We start from the raw sequence: 26,808 nt of genomic DNA, 5'->3' as shown, positions 1-26,808 counted from the left end.
CTCGATATATCCGTCTAATGTGGATTCCAGGTAACTGGTCCACCACGCCCAACCCATCGATGCGGGAATGACCTGTTCAAATGCCTACGAGCAGTGTAATTTTTCCTCCTATCAATGTAATTATGTCGTTCTCAATTCGTTCGAGCAATCAATCATTCATAATAGGAAACACAGTCATAATTCAGTCACTCAAAATGATTCTGAAATTTTACTTGTTAGAATGAAATCAGGCGATGATTCTTCTTCTCTGCAGGCTCGTGCTTTGCGGCAGTCTGCTAATCTGTACAAATAAAATGCATCGTATTTTTGGGAGCGTTGTATAATCAGTCGGGAAACCTCAGATCAAGCGGATATTTGGCTTTGATGAAGTTTAACCTTCCGAAGAAGTAATGGAGCTCTTGGATTATTAAATGCAGGTTCGTATCCAGTCTTTCGGTAGTTCCCTTCTGATTAACAACTACGCAATATATCGATGAATGTCATTAATTCTCAAATGTCAAATACACACCTTTTGTAAGAAGGAGCAATATATATATATATATATATATATATATATATATATATATATATATATATATATATATATATATATTTCCCTTTTAATCGTACAATATCGTATTAGTTATCTTTTGTCATAAATATCAATATTCAGATTGAAATTCTTCAAACAATGCTCAGGCTAATCGGCACGAAGACAATCTCGGAAGCTTTTTTTTTCTAACAACCACCAGAGAGAGTACTACAAAGAATAATTATGCGCTCATGGCATAGCTATTGTATGAAACTACTTTGCGCATGGATTCTGCAAGTATGAAGATAGAAAATTAGTAAACGTCATTCAAGGGTAGAATTGTATCAGAATAATTCATCGAATATACAGAGATATTACAGCAGCCAGTCGAAAATGACCAGGGAACCCAAGCTGCGCCTCACATTTGATCAACTTCAAGCAATCCACGAAGAACTTGTTCCAGAAAGGTCTGATAATTCGTAGCGTTCAAGCGGGATGGTAAAAGGTGCGGCCCGATTAGCAGGCAGTCGCCGACTGAACCCGCCCACACCTTAACTGCGAGGCGATGTTGAGCCACGTCATCCTGCACAAAGTTAGGTACCCACAAATGCTCATTGAGGTGATTAAATACGCCATCCGTGGTGAATGCAGTCTCATCAGTTAACGACGCGTAAGCTGTGAACTGCACATTTCGGCCACTTTGATGCACTGGGGAAAGCACACGTGGAGGATAGTCATCGTGGTGCGATAACCGCGCCCTTCGGAGATGACAGGTGTGTAAGGGCTCTGCGTGCAAAACACGCTGCACACTGCTACGAGACATTCTTAAGCCCGAGGCAAGGGCAAGTATGCTGGTGCCCGGATTAGTCTGCAAAACATCCAACAACCTTTCTTTCTTAACGACCGAACTAGACATGCCACTTCTTAGTGACGCGTACTCGCACAAATTTCGATGCAGACAAACTGTAGTGCGGTTGATGTCTACCTGGGAAGTTTCTAGATAAATGCGATCAGCGGCTCGTCCACTGCACTCAGCTGTTACGTACAGTAAGTGAATGTCTGCAAGCTTATCCTCTGTATTCGGTTCCATGCTCCTCGTACGTTGGTTAGTGCTCAAAAGAGCAAATCATCACGTGCCCATCCAGTACTCTCGTGAATAGCAACTTGTAGCTGCGCACATATGGGTATTTTGCCCTAAAAGATCGCTGAAATTCTCCTTTTCAAATGCGAGTAATTCTCGTAAAGCCTAACTTCCTGCGAAAGTCTGATAGATTGGGTATTGATGTGTCATTTGCTTACTGTGCAATGATACGTGGTAGAGTGTCGTTTGCAGTGGATCTATATTTACGTGTTAATTGCAGTGCATCTCAAGTTCTCAACTGGCTTGAAACCACTCTGCGTTTGTGAATGTGTCAAAGTCGTTTTTTTCCTTTATTAATTTAAGTGTGGTGAAGAGCAATATGCATTCCGAACATCGGGGTATAGTCCGTTATTTATAATTATTTTCATTCATATTACTTACTACTTTTACTAGTAGTCATTCTTTTTGTTATACGAGTAGTTCAGGGTGTTTCCCTGCATATTTGTAAATACAGCGTGATAGAAAAATTATTCCTTTACTGGAAATTTAAAAAAGTAGCCGCCGAATACCGCATTTTGATGTGGTACCATTGTTTTACGTTAATGCGTTGCAAATATAATAAAACGTCGTACTGAAATGAATTATGACAGCATTTTGTTTTTCTCCTAGGTCCTTCGGAAGTCAAAATTACGACAAGAAAAGGTCTCTATAACCTTATGACGAAATGTTCCGAAAAAGGGTTTGTAAAAAAACTGGACTTTATGGAAAATTACACATCAGATCCTGCCGCTCCTGCTGAAGAAATGAAAGGTTTTAAGCATATACTGTCTTATATAAAGTCACAATTAACGAAACGATGGCTTGCTTCAGGCAAAGTTCAAAGTAGATTCTTAAAAAATAGCCGTAACTTGCTGCAAAGTACCGTCAAAATTCCATGTTGCAAAACTCGAGTTTGTAGACCATCAAAGTCGTTCACAGAGTTAAACGAACGCAGTAAAATACTTAAGACACAGCGATTGAGAAACAGTTTTGGAGGCACAGAATTTACGTATGCCAGTCAAAAGAAGATCCGTGAATCTGGAAATGTTGAGAATTCCAAAGCGGTTAAAGGTATTACTTCATCACCTATACGAGAAGCAAAATATGGGCAAGCATTAGATCGGAGCCGTAGAGACTTAAAACAAAGAGGGCTTTCACATATCGAAACCTCGTCAGTCTTTGTGGAAGCCTCACTGACAAGGGAAACAATACGAAACGATCCGAACTACTGATAAGAGGGTCTGTCTTTGTTTCAGTAGGATCCTTCAAGAGGCTAAAAAGCAATGTTGCCCTGTGACTGAATCCTATTAGGTGACTGCCATATGTTGGATATTTAACTTCAAGCCGTGCTTAATCACACATGTGAGCGATTAATATTATACTTGGAAGAATTTTTAAATGATCTTCCAAATGACGTCAAAATGCGTTGGAACTTATCTATAAATATGTTATGATGGTTAACAGCAAGTTCAGTTTAAACAAAAATTTACAAATTCCATGCGAACATATTTCAGTCATCTTTAGTGCCTCTGCAACTTACTAGTCGCACAAATGAAGACCTAATTGTTTGGAAAAATCCTACAGCATTATCCCATCGCTACTGCATACCAATAAGAATTAGATTTATTCATGAAACTACTGATGTTACAATTAAAGAAATTGGTTGTATCAACAGGCAAATTGAAACACTGCAATAAACAAACATTGCAAGAACAGAGAGTGATTTATGAATAACACACACATTGCTAATGACTATAGCAGATGCAAAGGTCTGCAATGAAGGAACGGAGACAGCGTAGACAATGAGATGCCTCATTAGCAAGACTACCTCAGAAGACTTAAATGACTTGTCAAAACCAAAGTTGTAAATACAGAAACTCTTCAGTTTGGCCTGCCTATGCTCTTCGCCCGAATTAGATTTTAATAATTTTTATTGCAGTTGTCCTATAAAATAAACATCATAAAGTGGCAGATCCGCTCAAAAGAGGAAAAGAAACTTGTTAAAAAAAAAAAAAAAAAAAGAAAGGCACACAAGAAATGTTTAGAAATCGATTGAAATTAATTGTAGATGTTCCCAAGCAAGGCTATGAAAGTGATGTAATGATGGAAATACCAGAAAAAGATTTTTACAGAAATAGCTCATCTATCGATTCAGGGTTATTCTAGAAGATATTTCCAGTGGACATAAGATAGACGTAGACAAATGTTCTGCTTATACTGTTGAAAAAGCAAGATTGTATGTTGAGTGATTTCCATGGCCTCTTACGTCTCCCACTATAGAAAAGATTTTGGTGCATGGCCCCACTGTCACTGAACGTGCTCCCTTACCAGTAGGCAGTTTATCAGAAGAACCAGCCGAGGCGCCCAATAAATACTTTCGTCTGTGCAGACAAGTATTTGCCAGGAAATTCTCACGAGAAGAATGCGGTCTGCACGTAATAAACAGGCCACTACTGATATCTGATCCATTAATAGCGGGTGTAAGACCAAAGCCAAAGAAAACCAGCAAAACTTTCTAAAAAGAAATATTACATTGTCTACTCTCAAGCGAAGGAAGGATTAGGCAGGTCCCTCAAACTGAAAATGCTAATGAAGAGGAGTTCCCAATAAAGACAGATTGCTCATTGTCAGATGAACAAGACATGGAGATATCGTCTGGATAATATATAGTATTGCAGCTAAGAAATAAAAAATCTAATGTAAATACCATAATTTTGTTTTATTTCATGTTACAAAATATGTAAATACATTATTACCCTACAAATATGTTCTATAGGGTCTCACAGTACAGAAAATACCAAATACTAACTTTTTTACAACGTTTTGCATGAAATACCCCTACGTGCGGCGTACGACGTCGTTTACCACAATTCTCAATTCTTATAATGTGCCCGACCTTCCCTAGAACCTTGTCGTAACATTTGTGGGACACCCTGTATATAAATTACATTACCAGAAACTGTTTTTAATGCTGATGTAGAAGTAAAACAATTCAAAATGTAATCAAATGGAAACAGAAAAATAAAAGGAATTAATTCAAGTTCTCAGCGAATAACTTCCACCTTATATCACTAGATATGTTATTGGAAGCTTCGGAAGAACTCGAGATTTTCATGCTGACTGCAACTATACCCAGTTCTCTGCCTATTATTACTTCACAATTATACATTACCCAAACTGGTATATGCGTGACTCGCCAATCGTCGAGTCTATGCATACGCGTGTGAATGGTGGCCATTGTTTTTTTTTCACATATATGTATATATTTTAAAGTTTCTCTTGGTTATATTTATATGTGCCTATTATTATCTATAACGGAGCAAACACTTCTTATGATCTAGAGACACAATAGCGAATTCGGAGTCTGAATTTAATTTGCAAAATAACGCGTGATGCGTTAACAAATGCAATATAATTTAAGGGCGAAATATCTGCTCCATTAAAAATAAAAAGACAAGGGGATCGATTATAATCTTTACTGCTTAAGTGTGTTTTACAAAAAAGTGTAAGGGTCCGGAATTTGGAACTCAAAAATCATAGAATTGAAGCAATTATTCTACGGAGTAAATCAAATGAAATCACGCTCAACTTTCTATCATCTGTAGCTGTCTTTGCAGTACTTTCAGCGAATCTAACGGTAGCAATACCTCAAGTATACCTTTTGGCGAAAATTCGAGGAACCTGTCTCAGAATTTCAACTGAAGAAAACTAAATTAATGACAAATTTTTAAAAAATTCACCAATATTTCTAGAAAATCCGATAAGTAAGACAGAAAATATCTTGGAGAAAACAGAATGAATTAGAGCGCTCTAGAGTGGACGTAACAGTTACAAAATCGGGATAGCATACGGTTAACTAAAAGCCCGTAAGAGGTATTATGAAACGTCCTGTCTATACAGTATAAAATAACGAAGGAAATGGCAATCCGAAGTTCACTCTTTTCTTTTTTTTGGAAATCTATACCGAATGGAAGAGGACACGCTAAAACTGAAATATCGCCGTAGTTCTGGGACGAGAAGTCGCCGGTAGCACGTATCATAGAAATAACGACTGAACTGGAAGCAAATGGCATCAAGCGATCATTAACAACATATAAGAACGTTTTCACAACTAAGACTCTGATTTGGAAGACTACCATGTTGTATGAACAACAATAACAGCAGAAATAGTAGTAATAAAATAATAATAATAATAATAATAATAGCAAGAATTGCGCTACGTACATCCACTATGAATCATCCCTGATTTCACTTTAGATTACTCGGAAAACTCGAGGAAAATACAAATCAGGATGACTAGACAAGGTAACAATCTAAAGTCGTAATTGCAAGAAATTTTGTTGATTAGCTTACTATAGCAACACGAGCAGTTAAATAATCCTTTGGTAGGTAATCCTGCACCCAGAAAATCCTTCAAATTGAACTTGACACTATCAGCTAGTAAAACGCATAACTTTCTTAACAATAATGAGAGGCTTACAGGCATTTTTCTTATGTCGTTTGTTCGCCGTTGTGTATAGCAGTGTTTTGTCAAATTTATCTGTTATTCTAGAATCATCCGCCCAATGACTCTTTAGATTTTGTGTGATTTTAAACATAAAGGATAGGCAGTTCAAGTAAAGTAGTGGGAGATGCTGAACTAGCTGTAATTTGTTTTCCAAGCTAATCCCGTATTTGTTCATCAGAATTGAAGTCCTGCAACAAAGACAGCCATTTTCTATGTTATTCACATTAATTTCTTCTGGAAATGCTACATGACATTGCTAATGGAAACACTGTACTCTAAATCTGAACAGAAACAATCTACAGGAGTGCGACTATAGTGTTTGCAGAGGTACTCTGCGTCCTGTTTATGTTTTAAAGGCTCGCATTAGTAGATTTACGTTGAGTCAGGTGTTGTGAAGTACACGTAACTAAGTGGGTACATGATGTAGTATGGAAAAGAGAGACATAAGAATACGCCGTCACAAATGAAAATTTTTGCCAGGCAGGGATTCAAACCTGGATCTCATCTTATCGGTAGCAGTCACCTAAACTATTAGCTCATCTGGGTATACCTCTAGGTCTGACACAAATTGTTAGTGTCACTGATGTTTTCTCCTACTATTTCCGAGCAGTACAATCAGAAATCCTCCCATGGTGTATGTGGGGAAAGAACCACTTGCAGACAGTGGGAACAGATCTGCTGGAAAACCGTGGGTACCCTGCCACAGGTACGTATATCAGATGAATTACGCTCACTGTACTGAGGTGCGTGGAATCAGTGAGGCTGAAGACATTAAAACTCGGTGATATTAAATGAAGAGTGGAAATGCCAAATCTGACATTCGTCAGTTGAATGAAGAAACAGTGTTTCTCTGTACAACCGATTTGTATCCAAAAATTTGGAAGATAGTCTGATACCTCAGATTTGTTTTTCGCTGCATTACCACAAAAAATAATTACAAAAATTAGAATATAAATGCTTCATTAAGAATATTCTATTGGCCATACCAAGAAACAGTGTTACTGAGTGCCAATAAGAAGTTTTTTACAAGTTGACAGCTGCAAAGAAGGGAACAGCAGCAAGCCGCTGTTAACAATGCTATTTATTTACATAAATAATGCTATTACCGGATCCAAACCGTGAGGTCATTCTTCAGACGACTGTTCACATTTATATAAAGTCTGGTGTTGTTTACTTTAATCGTTGCCTTTTTTCCCCAACAACTAATGTAAACAAGTGTAATATAAGTGTGAACAGCCGTCTGAAGATGTGCCTGTCATTTCTAAACAGGTAACAGCGCTATTTGTTTAAATAAATAGCGTTAAAACCGTGACTAATTATTGTTGTCTTCTTTGCATGAGTCAGTTTGTATTTTGTACACAGCATCACTCTCAAAAATGTCAGTTTTCGAAAAAATAGCAGCAAGAAAGTATTTGTTACAAATGCCGCTAATTCTGAGGCACTTCGTTTTATTTTTCATAATAAAAGTACAGAAATACAGTAATAAGTTTTTAACTAGTAGTCAACAAAATCCACTTCTCATATCTTTTCAATTTTGGAATTCCAATGGAAAGGACTACTTGATACAAAGAGCGTGCATCACCCACTGACGCACGTTGAAAGTATTTTTCCCTGGTTTGACATATGCATTAAATCTAGGGACATGTGGCAGAGTTCGGAGAACGCGATAACTCTGAAAACGCGATTTGAAAAAAAAAAAAAAAAAAAAAAAATATCACGAGGATGTTTTCCATTTCCACTCTTCAAATGTTATCTGTTCAGAAATTAATTACATTACGTGTCCGCCGTTTCTGAACGTATTTACCTGTCATCGGTACATTTCATTGATTCCATCTACCCTGATTCCACTCATTTCCATTAACTTAATTCAATTGCTAGGCAGATAATTTGCTTGCGCTCTGCCTCCGTCATTCGGCACGTGACCTATCTGCTATCTCTCCTAAAAGCTGGCAACGGTGGGCGATACGCATTGGCTCGCTGTTTCCGCCTCCGAAATTATCTAGAATTTTTTTCACCTTTGCGCTCACAGAAGAGAACACCAATACCGAACACCGACCACTGTTGATTTTGACCGCATTCTCCCTGCCAAGTATCAGAGTAATTGATTATGGCGGTGAGTGAAAGCATTACCAAACGTTTGATGACACTCGACAATCAATGAAGCGTAGTAAAAGATAATCTGAAAAGAATAAAGAGTTTTGTTTATTATAAATGAAAATTAAGACTTACAACACAAACAAAGGGCTGCTCACTAAATTCCGAAATCCGATCTTCGCCGAGGATGTAGAGCATATATTATTACCACCAACCTTCAAATCGCGCAATGATCACCATTCAAAGATGAGGGACAATAGAGCTCGTACTGAGACGTTCAGACAGTCGTTTTTCCCTCGCGCGATCCGCGAGTGGAACTTGTGCCTTCCGCCACACACCGCTTGGTGGCTAGCGGAGTATGTATGTAAATGTAGAAGAAAACCCTTCTTGTTTGTTAGGATGTGATATTCGTTGAGTGTGACGAGAACAGAGTTGTTCAGCAAAGACTGAGGAATCGACATTTTGTGAAAGTCATGGAAAAAAAGTATTTTAGTATCACTCCGAAGTGATTTGATAAAAATCAGGACGAACCTGAATTAGCAATGAAGGAATGAAAGTTAGAGTATAGCATCTTCTCGATGTCGAGTTTATTAGAGACTGAGGATCAGCTAAATTATCCAAGAATGGGAAAAGCAATTGGACTTCTCTGTATTCACCTCGAGTGATTTAGGAAAATTAGGTAGATACTACATTAGCACTGCAGGACGTGAAATTGAATGCCCTTTTTTTCTTGAATACGAGAGGTTGTATGCACTGCGAGATTTTGCACGGCCTGAATCAGCTCTGAAATCGATGCCTACAATTAAACACAATGCCTACTTAGCCACTGAGACTATGGCAGCGAGTTTGTACAAGCGACTCTTAATTAAAACCACATCTTTATCACCAGAAGAAAAAAATGAAAGATCTCCCATCATTATTCAACCGTCAGAGTGGATTTCTTAAATAAATCAAGCGATAATATCCCTCTTCCTCCTTGCTGAAGCAAATTTATACAACTTAAAATCACGATATTTTTCAGTTTAAGATATTTAAATACGGACTTGTTTTAAACAAAAATACACGAGATACCAATGTCGTCTGAAGATTTATATAATATATCAATAATTTAAAAAGTATGGAGTATAAAATACTGAAATTATGACACTTACTGCAGAATACTCAGCTTCAACAAAAGCATAATCAATTCCAAGCCATAGGGAGATAGGTAAAATCAGAAGCATCTTCCGATCAACATGAAGTCTCAAGGTTGCTGTCACCTGAGACCAAACGCTTTTCTGCTCGTACCTGTAAAAGATCATTAAAAATCTCTGGAGGATAAATCAGCTGAGGCTGATATCAAACTAAATAAATATTTTTGAGAAACGAATAACTTTACACATCGAGTATTTTCATCAACATTAGAAATATAACAAACGAACTAATGAATGACGTCTCAAAATCTAACTTATCCGTTTTACAGTACTTTGAAATAATTGTCATCTGAGACAAAAATATTATAGTTAGTGACACCATACCAAAATTATCTTAAATAGGGACAAGAAAATATAACTATTGCGAATATAATACAGTTAATTGCTTATAAGATTCATGGTAAAACTTAATAGTACGTTGCGTTTTTTTGTAGTTATAGATGTTATATCACACTTGATTGTTAAAAAAGACGAATTATAAAATTTTATTTCCTTTGTTGATGAAACAAGGCTACAAAAAGCATATTGCTCTACAAAGGCTGTAAACAGTGTTCGGACCTGCGTGTTGAAGTACTGAGAGATAGTTGATGTTACATACCTCTCATGTTGATCAATTCCAAGGAGAATAATCAGCGCTGCGAGAACTATACAGCCGATGTATATATACATTATAATACTGATTTTGTCCTCATCTGGACGTGCCAGATTTGGATTGGTTTCAGTTTCGCCACTTCCTGGACAAAAGTCTGCTCCGCAATGAAGCAGCTCTGATGATACGTTAGCACTCACACTGCTTGTCCCAGAATTTAACACTGAAAGCAAGAACATTTCAACTCAACATTCGGTAAGTACTGACGTTAATTAATTCACGCTTCATTTTTAAGGCTACTTATTAAAGGCGCGCAATACGAGTGTCAGTGTGTGTTTGACCTCCAACCTAATCTTGTCACGCTCTGTGGAAAATTTTCTGTTCTGAATCTCAGCGAGTTCGAAAGAGTGATGAGAGGTTTAGACGATGCACAAAATAAAGTGGAAAACACGATGTGAATAGACGTCAAATAAAAACACAGTAATAAAGTAATGTAAACTAAAATTTCTCAAAAACTGCAAGACAGATGGTACAGGTGAACGAAAGGAATTTTCTACCATTATCTACTCTACTGACCAACAAAATTGCTACACCACGAAGATGACGTGCTACAGACGCGAAATTTAACCGACAGGAAGAAGATGATGTGATATGCAAATGATTAGCTTTTCAGAGCATTCACACAACGTTAGCGCCGATGGCGACACCTACAACGTGCTGACATGAGGAAAGTTTCCAACCGATTTCTCATACACAAAAAGCAGTTGACCGGCGTTGCCTGGTGAAACGTTGTTGTGATGCCTCGTGTAAGGAGGAGAAATGCGTACCATCATGTTTCCGACTTTGATAATAGTCGGATTGTAGTCTATCGCGATTGCGATCGCGACTTTGCTGCGCGCGTTCGTCGAGATCCAATGACTGTTAGCAGCATATTGAATCGGTGGGTTCAGGAGGATAATACGAAACGCCGTGCAGGATCCCAACAGCCTCGTATCACTAGCAGTCGAGATGACAGGCATCTTATCCGCATGGCTGTAACGGATCGTGCAGCTACGTCTCGATCCCTGAATCAACAGATGGGGACGTTTACAAGACACCAACCATCTGCATGAACAGTTCGACGACGTTTGCAGCAGCATGGACTACCAGCTCAGAGACCATGGCTGCGGTCACCCTTGACGCTGCATCACGGACAGGAGCGCCTGCGATGGTGTACTCAACGACGAATCTGCGTGCACGAATGGCAAAACGTCATTTTTTCGGATGAATCCAGATTCTGTTTACAGCATCAAGATGGTCGCATCCGTGTTCGGCGACATCGCGGTGAACGCACATTGGAAGCGTGTATTCGTCTTCGCCATACTGGCGTATCACGCGGCGTGATGGTATGGGGTGCCATTGGTTACACGTCTCGGTCACCTCTTGTTCGCACTGACGGCACTTTGAACAGTGGACGTCACTTTTCAGATGTGTTACTACCCGTAGCTCTACCCTTCATTCGATGCCTGCGAAACCCTACATTTCAGCAGGATAATGCACGACAGCATGTTGCAGGTTCTGTACGGGCCTTTCTGGATACAGAAAATATTCGACTGCTGCCATGGCCAGCACATTCTCCAGATCTCTCACCAACTGAAAACGTCTAGTCAATGGCGGCTGAGCAACTGGCTCGTCACAATACGCCAGTCACTACTCTTGATGAACTGTGGTATCGTGGTGAAGCACGATGGGCAGCTGTACCTGTACACACCATCCAAGCTCTGTTTGGCTCAATGGCCAGGCGTATCAAGGCCGTTATTACGGCCAGAGGTGGTTGTTCTGGGTACTGATTTCTCAGGATCTATGCACCCAACTTGCGTGAAAATGTAATCACATGTCACATATATTTGTGCCATGAATACCCGTTTATCATCTGCATTTCTTCTTGGTGTAGCAATTTTAATGGCCAGTAGTGTATTTTCATCATAGCAGCGACAACAGCAACCGTTACGAAATTGTCTCGAATGAAAAACAGCCCACAGTTGCACTAAATTATGTTTATTTTTAACCTTGATCATTGTTCCTGCTATAAGAATATAGCCTTCTTCAGAAATCAAACACACTTATAAATGAAAAAATGTCTTAGCCCAGCGGCTGCGTCAAAACCAATAAAATAACAGAGGTAGGGGCAGAGGACATACGGTGCCATATGTAATTTTACTTATGTTCTAAACAGTGTTGAAGTTATTTTATAGGTATTGACGCAGCCGCTGGGCTAAGACATTTTTCATTTATTAATTCAAATGGTTCAAATGGCTCTGAGCACTATGCGACTCAACTTCTGACGTCATCAGTCGCCTAGAACTTAGAACTAATTAAACCTAACTAACCTAAGGACATCACACACACCCATGCCCGAGGCAGGATGTGAACCTGCGACCGTAGCGGTCATGCGGTTCCAGACTGAAGCGCCTTTAACCGCACGACCACACCGGCCGGCACCATTTATTAGTGTATATGACTTCTGAAGAAGGCTATATTATTATAGTAGAAACCATGGTCAGGGTTTTAAATAAACATAATTTGGTGCAACTGTGGGCTGTTTTCCATTCGAGATAAAATACTGCAGTGATATCAAGGAGGACCTATTTAAGATAAAGGTAATAAATCGTTAACTATTTCATGAATGGTCATCACAGGCGTCTTTCAATGCCAGAAAAAGCCGTCACACACAAAATGCAACTGAATAAGATTTTTCATGTAACTACGAGGGCAGTTTAATATGTAATGCAACACATTTTTTTTCTCGGCCAATTTTGGTTGAAAAAACCGTAAATTTCTTGTGGAATATTTTTAAACATTCCCGCTTCGTCTCGTATAGTTTCATTGACTTCCGACAGGTGGCAGCGCTGTACGGAGCTGTTAAAATGGCGTCTGTAACGGATGTGCGTTGCAAACAACGGGCAGTGATCGAGTTTCTTTTGGCGGAAAACCAGGGCATCTCAGATATTCATAGGCGCTTGCAGAATGTCTACGGTGATCTGGCAGTGGACACAAGCACGGTGAGTCGTTGGCCATAGCGTGTGTCATCATCGCCGCAAGGTCAAGCAAGACTGTCTGATCTCCCGCGTGCGGGCCGGCCGTGCACAGCTGTGACTCCTGCAATGGCGGAGCGTGCGAACACACTCGTTCGAGATGATCGACGGATCACCATCAAACAACTCAGTGCTCAACTTGACATCTCTGTTGGTAGTGCTGTCACAATTGTTCACCAGTTGGGATATTCAAAGGTTTGTTCCCGCTGGGTCCCTCGTTGTCTAACCGAACACCATAAAGAGCAAAGGAGAACCATCTGTGCGGAATTGCTTGCTCGTCATGAGGCTGAGGGTGACAATTTCTTGTCAAAGAATGTTACAGGCGATGAAACATGGGTTCATCACTTCGAACCTGAAACAAAACGGCAATCAATGGAGTGGCGCCACACCCACTCCCCTACCAAGAAAAAGTTTAAAGCCATACCCTCAGCCGGTAAAGTCATGGTTACAGTCTTCTGGGACGCTGAAGGGGTTATTCTGTTCGATGTCCTTCCCCATGGTCAAACGATCAACTCTGAAGTGTATTGTGCTACTCTTCAGAAATTGAAGAAACGACTTCAGCGTGTTCGTAGGCACAAAAATCTGAACGAACTTCTCCTTCTTCATGACAACGCAAGACCTCACACAAGTCTTCGCACCCGAGAGGAGCTCACAAAACTTCAGTGAACTGTTCTTCCTCATGCACCCTACAGCCCCGATCTCGCACCGTCGGATTTCCATATGTTTGGCCCAATGAAGGACGCAATCCGTGGGAGGCACTACGCGGATGATGAAGAAGTTATTGATGCAGAACGACGGTGGCTCCGACATCGACCAGTGGATTGGTACTGTGCAGGCATACAGGCCCTCATTTCAAGGTGGCGTAAGGCCGTAGCATTGAATGGAGTTTACGTTGAAAAATAGTGTTGTGTAGCTAAAAGATTGGGGAATAACCTGGTGTATGTCAATGCTGAATAAAACAACCCCTGTTTCAGAGAAAAAAATGTGTTGCATTACTTATTGAACTGCCCTCGTATTTTTATAGTTTTATATTTTGGGGGATAAGTAAAGCACTCCGTCTTCAGGCCACGAGTGGCCTACCGGGACCATCCGACAGCCGTGTTATCCTCATGGGAGGATGCGGATAGGAGGGGCATGGGGTCAGCACACCTCTCTCCCGGTCGGTATGATGGTATTCTTGACCGAAGCCGCTACCATTCGGTCGAGTAGCCCCTCAATTGGCATCACGAGGCTGAGTGCACCCCGAAAAATGACAACAGCGCCTGGCGGCCTGGATGGTCAGCCATCCAATTGCCGACCACGCCCGACACCGCTTAACTTCGGTGATCTCACGGGAACCGGTGTAGCCACTGCGGCAAGGCCGTTGCCTTTGGGGGATAAGTACAGAAGTTAAATGCCATCCACATTATTTTCTTGCGAACACAGTTCGATTACACAGTTATCAATAGTAACTGCAAGCCGAAATAGCTGGCAGTCTGTGAGGGAATCTAGATAAAATTGTTGTCTTATTTACGTCTGAATTTGGTCTTCAGCTAACAATAATATTGCTCGAAATGCCTTTTGACGCAAATGTTGATGCGGATAGAGCTGTTCTTTCATTCAGGAAAATGAGAATTATTTATTAAATAAATGTCATATGATCCAGGGGTGTGTCCACTGCTTCCATCTGCTAGATGGTTTTTCTTAGTAATTTTACGTTGGTGACATGTTTGCCATGTTGGCTTGTAGAGCTAGTGTGTTTAAAAAATAATCACGTAACAAGTTGAAAGTGTTTCTCCAAAACAGAGTTTACACTACTCAATGGAGCGTGTAGATAAGTATTTTCATTCTGAAGTTGGTTATGTAGTTTCATGTTCCAGGGATCATTTACACGATAAATCGTAATGATATGGAACGAGACATTTTACATTCACATCACAAATTAATTTGCAAATATTGCTACTTGCTGAACATTTACAAGCTTTTTTTTATGTACAGATGTGAGTTAGCATTTCCTTCCCAGTACATTTTCAACATTATAATAATAAAATTTGGCTACGGAATAGGAATAGTTGTCAAGGAAAAACTGCATCGTTTCAAATATTGGTGCTGGACGTCATTATTGTAACTGCGCCGTATCCGAGGCTTTCCCTGCCCGTATGTCGTTGGGTCCGGTCCTGACAAACACCGTGCGCGAGTCTTCTGTACTGTGCGACTGAGTGTTCGGGTATTTTGTTTTGAGTTTCCTATCGAGTTTCCATTCGGTATAGTATACACGAAGGATCAACAAGTGTTTCCTGTGCTGAACTATGCAAAAGCAGAATCGTATGTTGGCTTGAATTCATTTTAAAATTTCCCGGTGTACGTGTTTCCAATGATTCGACGATGCGCAGATGAGTGAAGAAATTTCGAGAGACTGAATTTGTGTTACACAACGAGGACCTAGAGAACCTAGAGTTTCACCCGAAAATAAATTAGACTAGATAGGGGAGGCCTTGGAAAGACTTCAGACTGGTGTGTCAATAGCATGTGTTTACAGAGCAGAAACTGAAACCATACAAAATAACGGTAGTGCATCAACTGAGGAACTCAGATACTGTTGCTCGACAACGTTGTTGCAACTGGCTGTTACAGTCTGTGCATGGTGATGAAGTTGATCCTGAGATGCTTTTTGTTCTGATGAAGCATGGCTGTGTACGTAAATTCTCAGAACAATCGACGTTGGAGCTCCGAATATCCTGATTTGTGCGGAAAGTGGCAGTTGACCCTAAATAACGAAAAGTGTGAGGTCATCCACATGAGTGCTAAAAGGAACTCGTTAAACTTCGGTTACACGATAAATCAGTCTAATCTAATAGCAGTAAATTCAACTAAATACCTAGGTATTACAGTTATGGACAACTTAAATTGGAAAAAACACATAGAAAATATTGTGGGGAAGGCTAACCAAAGACTGCGTTTTATTGGCAGGACACTTAGAAAATGTAACAGACCTACTAAGGAAACTGCCTACACTACGCTTGTACGTCCTCTTTTAGAATACTGCTGCGCGGTGTGGGATCCTTACCAGATAGGACTGACGGAGTACATCGAAAAAGATCAAAGATAGGCAGCACGTTTTGTATTATCGCGAAATATGGGAGAGAGTGTCACAGAAATGATACAGGATTTGGTCTGCGAATCATTAAAAGAAAGGCGTTTTTCGTTGCGACGGAATCTTTTCACGAAATTCCGATCACCAACTTTCTCCTCCGAATGCGAAAATATTTTGTTGACACCGAGCTACTTAGGGCGGAACGATTACCACGATAAAATAAGGGAAATCAGAGCTCGTACGGAAAGATATAGGTGTTAATTCTTTCCGCGCGCTATACGAGATTGGAATAATAGAGAATTGTGAAGGTGGTTCGATGAACCCTCTGCCAGGCACTTAAATGTGATTTTCAGAGTATCCATGTAGATGTAGATCCTCATGAATTACATCAAAAACCTCTGCATTATGTGAAAACAGGATTGTTGTGCAATTAGTGCACAATTAGTGGGGTAATCTTTCTCCACGAAACAATATGTTCTGACAGGTATGTGAACAATATACTGCATCATTTTTCTGCGAGAACTAACACCTACCGAAAATATGTACGGTTATTTCATGCAGGACAATGCAAGACCACACATCGCTATGCATCTATGACAGCAATACAAGGTGATTTGATGATTGGATAGTTGACTGGCCTCCTCGTTCTCCAGATCTTAATAGTTTTATTTTTATGTTTGGGGAATGTTAAAAGACAAGGTGTATGCAACCAATCGCCACACGCTCGAAGAGTTGGAAGACAGGGTTCGGCTAGTCATTTCTCATATTTCAGCAGCCAAAATTCGTCGAATGTTTCCTAATGTACTGAAGAGATGTCAGGCTGCTCTTACCACAGAGGGACATACACTACTGGCCATTAAAATTGCTACACCGTTTTCAATTGGTGAGAGATCTGGAGAATGTGCTGGTCAGGGCAGTAGTCGAACATTTTCTGTATCCAGAAAGGCCCGTACAGGACCTGCAACATGCGGTCGTGCATTATCCTGTTGGAATCGCAGGGATCGAATGAAGGGTAAAGCCACGGGTCATAACACATCTGAAATGTAACGTCCACTGTTCAAAGTGCCGTCAATGCGAACAAGAGGTGACCGAGACGTGTAACCAATGGCACCCCATACCACCACGCAGTGTGATACGCCAGTATGGCGATGACGAATACACGCTTCCAATGTGTGTTCACCACCATGTCGCCAAACACGGATGCGACCATCATGATGCTGTAAACAAAACCTGGATTCATCCGAAAAAATGACGTTTTGCCATTCTTGCACCCAGGTTCGTCGTTGGGTACACCATCGCAGGTGCTCCTGTCTGTGATGCAACGTCACGGGTAACTGCAGCCATGGTCTCCGAGCTGATAGTCCATGCTGCTGCAAACGTCGTCGAACTGTTCGTGCAGGTGGTGGTTGTCTTGCAAACGTCCCCATCTGTTGACTCAGGGATCGAGACGTGGCTGCACGATCCGTTACAGCCATGCGGATAAGATACCTGTCATCTCGACAGCTAGTGATACGAGACCGACCATTGGGATCCAGCACGGCGTTCCGTATTACCCTCCTGAACCCACCGATTCCATATTCTGCTGACAGTCATTGGATCTCGACGAACGCGAGCAGCAATGTCGCGATACAATAAACCGCAATCGCGATAGACTACAATCCGACCTTTATCAAAGTCGGAAACGTGATGGTACACGTTACTCCTCTTTACACGAGGCATCACAACAACGTTTCACCAGGCGACGCAGGTCAACTGCTGTATGTGTATGAGAAATCGGTTGGAAACGTTCATGTCAGCATGTTGTAGGTGTCGTAAACGGCGCTAACCTTTGGTGAATGCTCTGGAAAGGTAATCATTTGTATATCACAGCATCTTCTTCCTGTCGGTTAAATTTCGCGTCTGTAGCACGTCAGGTTCGTGGTGTAGCAATTTTAATGGCCAGTAGTGTATTTTGAGCACCTAATGTAAATAAAGGTAAGCTTATGTTTGTCAGATGGTTGGGTTGTTTATGCTTATCTGAGAGGAGGCGCGCGCGCGGCCGACTACCGGCGTATGTGTGTCAGAGTCGGGCGCGGCGGCGGCCAGCGGATGCGGCGGTGGCGGCCGGTTACCGCGCCGCGCGACTCGCGGACCCCTCCCGGCGTCTTTACTGAGACACCCTGTATTTCAGTTTGTTTTCAAATTTTGCTTCACTGCCAGACATTTTATATCACTGGGTAAGTGATCAACATGTTTTTGATGCAGCATTTGGCACCCCTTAATATAAAGTAATGAAAGTCATTTTTTCTGCTGTTATTGTAATTATGTAAATCTTTGTTCCTTTTGAACTGCATTGGACTGTTTACAAAGAACGTCATGCGGCCGTAAATGTATTGTGAAGCAGTAGTCAAAACGCCCAGCTCTCTAAACAGCCGGCCGCGGTGGTCTAGCGGTTCTAGGCGCGCAGTCCGGAACCGCGCGACTGCTACGGTCGCAGGTTCGAATCCTGCCTCGGGCATGGATGTGTGTGATGTCCTTAGGTTAGTTAGGTTTAAGTAGTTCTAAGCTCTAGGGGACTGATGACCTCAGATGTTAAGTCCCATAGTGCTCAGAGCCATTTGAGCCTCTCTAAACAGATGTCTACAAGATAATCGTGGGTGAGCGCCACATATTATTCTTACAGTAGGTTTTTCCGAAATTAAGACTTTCTTTCTTAAAGGTGAGTTACCGGGAACATTTTTCTTTAAGACATTAAGTGAAAATATGCACAATATCTCTACCCACTCATTTGTCTCTCTTTCCAGGATTTACAACGATTTGAACTGCGCATCAAGTTGAACTAATTTTTTTTTAGGAGTTACTGAATATGTTTCTTCAAGGTTATATTCTTAGCAATGTGGACATCTAAAATTTTTGAAATTTCTGCTTTTTATTATTTCCTAAAAATGTGTTACGTTTATGATTGGCGCAGTACCCCTAGATGTACAGAACTGAATATTTTCAAATAGTATATCACAATACTAGTGTCAACTGCAAATAGGAACAAATTCTAATTACAGGACATATATGCAGCCACTTCGGCTGCACAGGTTTTTTTTTTTTTGTGCAACCGAAGTGGCTGTATACAGGGTGTATCATAATTAATGGCGTAAACGCATACAGTTGAAAGTACATGATACTAGAAGCAAAAAAGTCTCAGTAAACATAGCGTCGAAAATGTATCCCTTAAGAGCTACGAGCAATTTTTCCATCTTCGATACTGTGAACCAAATCTCTTCTACTCAAGCTCTTTGCTTTCCGTATTTTTGTAAGTAGTAGTAGTAGTAGTAGTAGTAGTAGTAGTAGTAGTAGTATGGACCAAAACAAGAAAAAATGTCCAGTAAACATTTGCTATAAAATGGATACCTTAAAATTTATGAGCAATTGTTCGTTAGAAGAGTTGTGTTTCCACGTTACAAAGATGAGCACGTGCTCATAGCTCTTAAGGTATGCATTTTAGAGCACATGATTACTGGACATTTTTTTTCTTGTTTTGGTCCACATTACTATTTCGCAAAATATGGAAAGCAAAGAGCTTTCAGTAGAAGAGTAGAAGAGGCAATCGAAAATCACTGCTAGTAGCCTCTACCGAGGTCACGAGGCGACTTGGGTAGCAAATTGGGAATTGGGCAGGGTTCACATTCTATGCTCAAATGGTTCAAAAGTCTCTGAGCACTATGGGACAACATCTGTGGTCATCAGTCCCCTAGAACTTAGAACTACTTATACCTAACTAACCTGAGGAAATAACACACATCCATGCCCGAGGCAGGATTCGAACCTCCGACCGTAGCAGTCGCACGGTTCCGGACTGAGCGCCTAGAACCGCGAGACCACCGCGGCCGGCATTCTATGCTCATACGAGGTTTATCATATTGTATCTGTGTAGTGGTTAATGGTAAGGAATAACACATATTTGGTCACTTACATGTACACTGGTGGGAACTGTACGTCTAAGGTACGTGAAAACATGTATTGCACAGATGTAAAATTTTTTGTAATGCTTTGTGTAAAGTTCAACTTGTATGACGGTACTTTGTATGGAGGTACAGTGTAATTTTGCCTTTGTTAACACCATAAAATCTTTTGTACGCCATGGTATGCAAATGGACGTGATTGTTCGAAATGCGAAGGATACTAAGGAAAACGAACATTTCAAACCTCATTTTTATAATAATTTTCATTAACATTAGAGTAACGGTAATCATACGAAGCACTTCTTACATCTTAGGCTCCCGCCAAAAGTGAGCCATGAAGTGAAGTGATTCGTGTTGACTACTTCCGTTTGATGCTGGAGTATGTTACGGATAATCGAGTCGGGTACTAGGGTTATCACGGTTCAGTTCGAGTTACAAGCCAAACTATAAAAGTAAGAGATGCGATCGGTATAAAATGGTATTAAACAATCGCGATTCTGCGTGCAAATCAGAGAAGATAAGAGTAAATATGTAACTTAGTTTGTGAATGCAATTTCTCCAATATGCTGAACCTACCGGAATTATGTGTTGCTAGAATGAACTGTAATACGTGTGACTTGGTACGCGTACGTTTTTTGTAAAATAGGTTGTCTGCTGTTCGATGCTTTGTATGATTCGCCAGCATAAATAAAATGTATCTGCCATCTCAAAATCGGCACTTGGCAGGTTACTTCGTAATGTTGAGGGCCTTCATTCTATCCCAAGCGTCTTGCAGCCTCACTTCACGAACAACGGATTCACGACGTGAGTGCTGTATCTGCGCTGGGACATTGGCATCTTTAGCACACATCAGGTTGGTGAATCATTACAGAATCTTTGTATTCTACCTTGATGCGATAGAACACACATAGGCCCCTCCCATGTTTTGTATTTCCATTAGGAATGGGAACAGTTACATCTTGCGTATGTTAATACAGAGGAAGGAAAGGTTTAGTTAACATGGAGCGCGCATGTTACACTGGATAATGGCTACATTCGGCTGTTAGTTCAGTTTCGGCCACTCTGACTGCCTTCCACCCCTTTCTTTCATTCATAGTAACCCCGTGATGTTTAAAGTACACTACTGGCCATTAAAGTTACTACACCAAGAAGAAATTCAGATGACAAACGCGTATTTATTGGAGAAATATATTATACTAGAACTGACATGTGATTACATTTTCACGCAATTTGTGTGCATAGATCCTGAGAAATCAGTACCCAGAACAACCACCTCTGGCCGTAATAACGGCCTTGATATGCCTGGGCATTGAGACAAACAGAGCTCGGATGGTGTGTACAGGTACAGCTGCCCATGCAGCTTCAACACAATACCACAGTCCATCAAGAGTAGTGACTGGCGTATTGTGACGAGCCAGTTGCTCGGCCACCATTGAACACACGTTTTCAATTAGTGAGAGATCTGGAGAATGTGCTGGCCAGGGCAGCAGTCGAACATTTTCTGTATCCAGAAAGGCCCGTACAGGACCTGCAACATGCGGTCGTGCATTATCCTGCTGAAATGTAGGGTTTCGCAGGGACAGAATGAAGGGTAGAGCCACGGGTCGTAACACATATGAAATGTTACGTCCAAGTTCAAAGTGCCGTCAATGCGAACAAGAGGTGACCGAGACGTGTAACCAATGGCACCCCATACCATCACGCCGCGTGATACGCCAGTACGCCGATGACGAATACACGCTTCCAATGTGCTTTCACCGCCATGTCGCCAAACACCGATGCGACCATCACGATGCTGTAAGCAAAACATGGATTCATCCGAAAAAATGACTTTTGCCATTCGTGCACCCAGGTTCGTCGTTGAGTACACCATCGCCGGCGCTCCTGGCTGTGATGCAGCGTCAAGGGTGACCGCAGCCGTGGTCTCCGGGCTGATAGTCCATGCTACTGCAAACGTCGTCGAACTGTTCGTGCAGATGGTTGGTGTCTTGCAAACGTCCCCCATCTGTTGATTCAGGGATCGAGCCGTAGCTGCACGATCCGTTACAGCCATGCGGATAAGATACCTGTCATCTCGACTGCTAGTGATACGAGGCCATTGGGATCCAGCACGGCGTTCCGTATTACCCTCCCCTCCTGGACCCACCGATTCCATATTCTGCTAACAGTCATTGGATCTCGACCAACGCGAGCAGCAATGCCGCAATATGACAAACCGCAATCGCTATAGCCTACAATCCGACCTTTATCAAAGTCGGAAACGTGATGTTACGCATTTCTGCTCCTTACACGAGGCATCACAACAAAGTTTCACCAGTCAACGCCGGTCAACTGCTGTTTGTGTATGAGAAATCGGTTGGCAACTTTCCTTATGTCAGCACGTTGTAGGTGTCGCCACCGGCGCCAACCTTGTGTGAATGCTCTGAAAAGCTAATCATTTGCATATCACAGCATCTTCTTCCTGTCAGTTAAATTTAGCATCCGTAGCACGTCATCTTCTAGGTGTAGCAGTTTTAATGGCCAGTAGTGTACTTTCTGAAGTCACTACTAGCATAACTTACGAGAGAGAAATAAGCATGAATAACTGTTTGGTCTTGAAGATTTCGGTTTGAAACCGGTAACAACGCTATTGTTTTAATAAACAGCTCTACAAGTGAATGGTTGCATTTTAAGTTTACATCCTCGCTAGTTGTTTAAGAGATCTAGGTTGTGCTTGTAATGGTATTTATAATTACCCAGTGATGAAATGAGATTTCCCCATACCATGGAGAAGAGAAATATCATGAAAAAGGAGCCGATGATGCGGTCACGTGCAGTCTTGAGGTTGGATCCGCTCCCGCGGCTGTAGACGTCTGCGATGACGCACAGGTAGGTGCACTTGGCGCTCCATAGCGGCGCTGCCGCCAAACCCATCAGCAGAGCAGCGGGAACCAGCGTGTAGGTGCGGGGGTACAGCTGAGCGCCCATGTACGGCAGGTAGCACAGGATGCACACCGCCATTGTCCACTTGCAGCCGATGCGTCTGCAAAGCCAACACACTCCTGCAGCTGTACAAACTGACAGGCCGGATACACAAGGAAGGGGGCTGCACTCACAAGGGGAGGCCACGACGTTTGGAACGCGGATTTACTTCAAGCTCCGTACACTCGTAGTACTCCATTAGGGCAACAAAATGTGCAAGCACTAGTGCGTACTTCTCAAGCGTTATTGAGAAAATCGCAAGATACTTTCGGTCGTCAAATATACAGGGTGATTCAAAAAAAATACCACAACTTTAAAAATGTGTATTTAATGAAAGAAACATAATATAACCTTCTGTTATACATCATTACAAAGAGTATTTAAAAAAGTTTTTTTTCACTCAAAAACAAGTTCAGAGATGTTCAATATGGCCCCCTCCAGACACTCGAGCAATATCAACCCGATACTCCAACTCGTTCCACACTCTCTGTAGCATATCAGGGGTAACAGTTTGGACAGCTGCTGTTATTTCTCGTTTCAAATCATCAATGGTGGCTGGGAGATGTGGCCGAAACACCATATCCTTAACATACCCCCATAAGAAGAAATCGCAGGGGGGTAAGATCAGGGCTTCTTGGAGGCCAGTGATGAAGTGCTCTGTCACGGGCTGCCTGGCGGCCGATCCATCGCCTCGGGTAGTTGACGTTCAGGTAGTTACGGACAGATAAGTGCCAATGTGGTGGCGCTCCATCCTGCTGAAATATGATTTGTTGTGCTTCTTGTTCGAGCTGAGGGAACAGCCAATTCTCTAACATCTCCAGATACTGTAGTCCAGTTACAGTAGCACCTTCGAAGAAAAAGGGACCAAAAACTTTATTGGCTGAAATGGCACAGAAAACGTTCACCTTAGGCGAGTGACGTTCATACTGAGTTGTTTCCCGCGGATTCTCGTCGATTCACTTCTGCCGTACTCAATAACACAAAAAGCTTTCTGTTGAGCGGTCGCCATCTTAGCATCAACTGACGCTGACGCCTAGTCAACAGCGCCTCAAGCGAACAAATGTACAACTGAATGAAACTTTATAGCTCCCTTAATTCGCCGACAGATAGTGCTTAGCTCTGCCTTTTGTCGTTGCAGAGTTTTAAATTCCTAAAGTTGTGGTATTCTTTTTGAATCACCCTGTATACCTGTGCGCGACCGTTTTACCAGGAAGCGGCGGCAGTCGAGTGGGTAGCGTTCAAGCCCCGTAATCGCTGGATCGAGTTCCGTTCGTCATTTTTTTTATTTTTAACACAGTCATTTTCTTTACTATTTATATTACAATTGATATATTGGGAAAAATACGTGTAATCGGATGAACTTTTATTAAATTTACAATGCGATTTGGCAGTCAACAAATATTTATTATCACAAATAATATAATAGTCATAACTATCGACTAGTAAACGACCAAACGCTTAAAGTGATACTGAAAATGTGTGCTTGTCCGTGATTTGAGAAATCCCTTATACCTGGATGGAGCCCGAAACAACTTTTTACCTTCAAGTTTTGACCGGCACAGACGGCTTTCGAAACATGTAAAATTTATCGTCGCTTTCGACATTACGAGTACAGTGGCAGAATGGTATTTTTCGTAAAAAGATGGAAAACAAAGTTAAACGGGACCAGCTTAATTGAATAAATGCTGTTTCCGCATACGCAAGGTCTTTTGAGGTTTTCCGTGGAAAAACAAACTTCGTTACGTCTCTTTCAGCCGACAGTTTGGAAGCAAACCATGCATAACGCAGCATTTCCTCAAATAACGGCGCTGATAATTGATCATGCAGTATCGAGTGTATTTTAATAGCGTCTTCACGAGAAGCAATTTCTCGTTCTTTTTCGATTAAACACGAACAATTTTGAAGACACGGACAAGCATACATTTTCAGTATCACTTCATGCGTTCGGTCGTTTACTAGGCGATAGTTACGAATATTATATTATTTCTCGTAATAAAAATTGGTAGACTGTCAAATAATTTGTAAATTTAATAAAAGTTCATCCGATTACACGTATTTTTCTCATTATATCAATAGTAATATAAATAGTAAAGAAAATGACTGTGTTAGGAATAAAAAAAACCTAACGAACGGGACTCGATCCAGCGATCCAGCGATTACTGGGCTTGAACGCTACCCACTTTTTTTTAATCTCATTTTGTTCGTTTTCGTTCGTTGCATCTGCTCGGGGCGGACGTCGCAAGACACCCATTTCAGTTCGTCGTTTATCCATTAACAGTTTTTTTTTCTTTTTTACAGAGAGCAGCTAACCCTCTGACGAAACACGCTGAGCTACCGTGCCGGCATCCCACTCGGCTGCCGCCGCTTCATGGTAAAAACGGCCACGCACAGGTCTATATTTGACAACCGAAATTATCTTGCGATTTTCTCAATAACGCTTGAGAGGTACGCTCTACAGCTTACACATTTTGTTGTCCTCATGGAGTACTACGAGTGTATGAAGTTTCAAGTAAATCCGCGTTCCAAACGTCGTGGCCTCCCCTGTCAGATTACAAATATCTATGGAGTGAGTATTCACATGCGCAGTAAGCAGAGTTTCAAATCTACCATAGAATACCGTACACCATCATAAGTAAGCGTAGACTACGGTAGTTTTCCTAGTAGCATTGGTTAGTCACGATCTAACCGCGTTACCGTATTCTACGGACTATAAGACGCACTATTTTCTTTGAAAAATTGTCTCCAAATTTAGGTGCGTCTCATACTCGAATTTAATCTAAAAATATCCTGTGTTTGATTTAAAATTCCCACCAGTCCTAAAACTGGCCATATATTAGATGCCTATCTCTATCTGGCAACAATGGATTCAACATCAGTGCACCGATGCGGTGAACGTGAGTTGTGGGGATTCTCAAGCTTGCTAACACTGTCTTCCTCCTGCCCCATCATCACAAAACCCAGAACACTGTCTAGTCTATGATACCTCATTGCCGTCTACAGTGCCAGTAAACTTGAATTGAAAGTGATCTGTGTTATCGGTAACAGTACAATATTGTTGTTAGTAGCTAGTTTAGTAATGGAAAAAATAAAAAGTATTTATCTGATTTGATCCATTATAAATGGTTCTGATTGCCTGCGACTGTGAAAACAATAGGTTTGTTTATAAATAACTCATCTGCTACCAATCACGATTTTCTTTATTTTATTTTTCGCATGACACGTTTCTGGAAATGATTCAAGTGCGTTTTTTGTGTTTGTTATGTCATTCCTATGTGATGTTGTCGATGTTTTGGATTCTGCTTCATTTCGTTGACTTTAAGTTTCCTTATGATCGATTTGTGCGGAGTGTCACACACACTAAACATCACACACAACTTCTTGCACACTTTTAAACATCGAAAACATTTTACGTAAACAAAACAGTTACACAGCACTATACGATGCGGGCTATAAATTGAAAATAATACCATATCTGGAAGAATATGGAAACAGAGCAACTGAATGGCATTCTGCTGCAGTCATGGACTGTGCGGCTGGTCCCGGCGGAGGTTAGAGACCTCCCTCGGGCATGAGTGTGTGTGTTTGCCCTTAGGATGATTTAGGTTAAGTAGTGTGTAAGCTTAGGTTCAAATGGTTCAAATGGCTCTGAGCACTATGGGACTCAACATCTTAGGTCATAAGTCCCCTAGAACTTAGAACTACTTAAACCTAACTAACCTAAGGACATCACACACACCTATGCCCGAGGCAG

At 41.3% G+C, this 26,808-nt stretch overlaps 1 protein-coding gene across 2 annotated transcripts in view; it reads right to left on the bottom strand.

The window, feature by feature from the left end:
* The window catches only part of LOC126183572 (UNC93-like protein), a 430,963-nt gene that overhangs the window by 71,187 nt on the left and 332,968 nt on the right, over positions 1 to 26,808 (bottom strand). For both annotated transcript variants that reach the window (XM_049925664.1, XM_049925665.1), the window contains exons 3-5: positions 22,832 to 23,118; positions 10,024 to 10,237; positions 9,384 to 9,519 (exon numbers count right to left, since the gene is read on the bottom strand). In XM_049925664.1, coding sequence (XP_049781621.1) covers positions 9,384 to 9,519; positions 10,024 to 10,237; positions 22,832 to 23,118 — 637 coding nt within the window. The remainder of the gene's footprint in view (positions 1 to 9,383; positions 9,520 to 10,023; positions 10,238 to 22,831; positions 23,119 to 26,808) is intronic.

This window comes from Schistocerca cancellata, chromosome 4, assembly GCF_023864275.1.
Source record: "Schistocerca cancellata isolate TAMUIC-IGC-003103 chromosome 4, iqSchCanc2.1, whole genome shotgun sequence".
NCBI lineage: Eukaryota > Metazoa > Arthropoda > Insecta > Orthoptera > Acrididae > Schistocerca > Schistocerca cancellata.
Note: the sequence above shows the minus strand (reverse complement) of the source record. Positions and strands in the feature narration are given on the sequence as shown.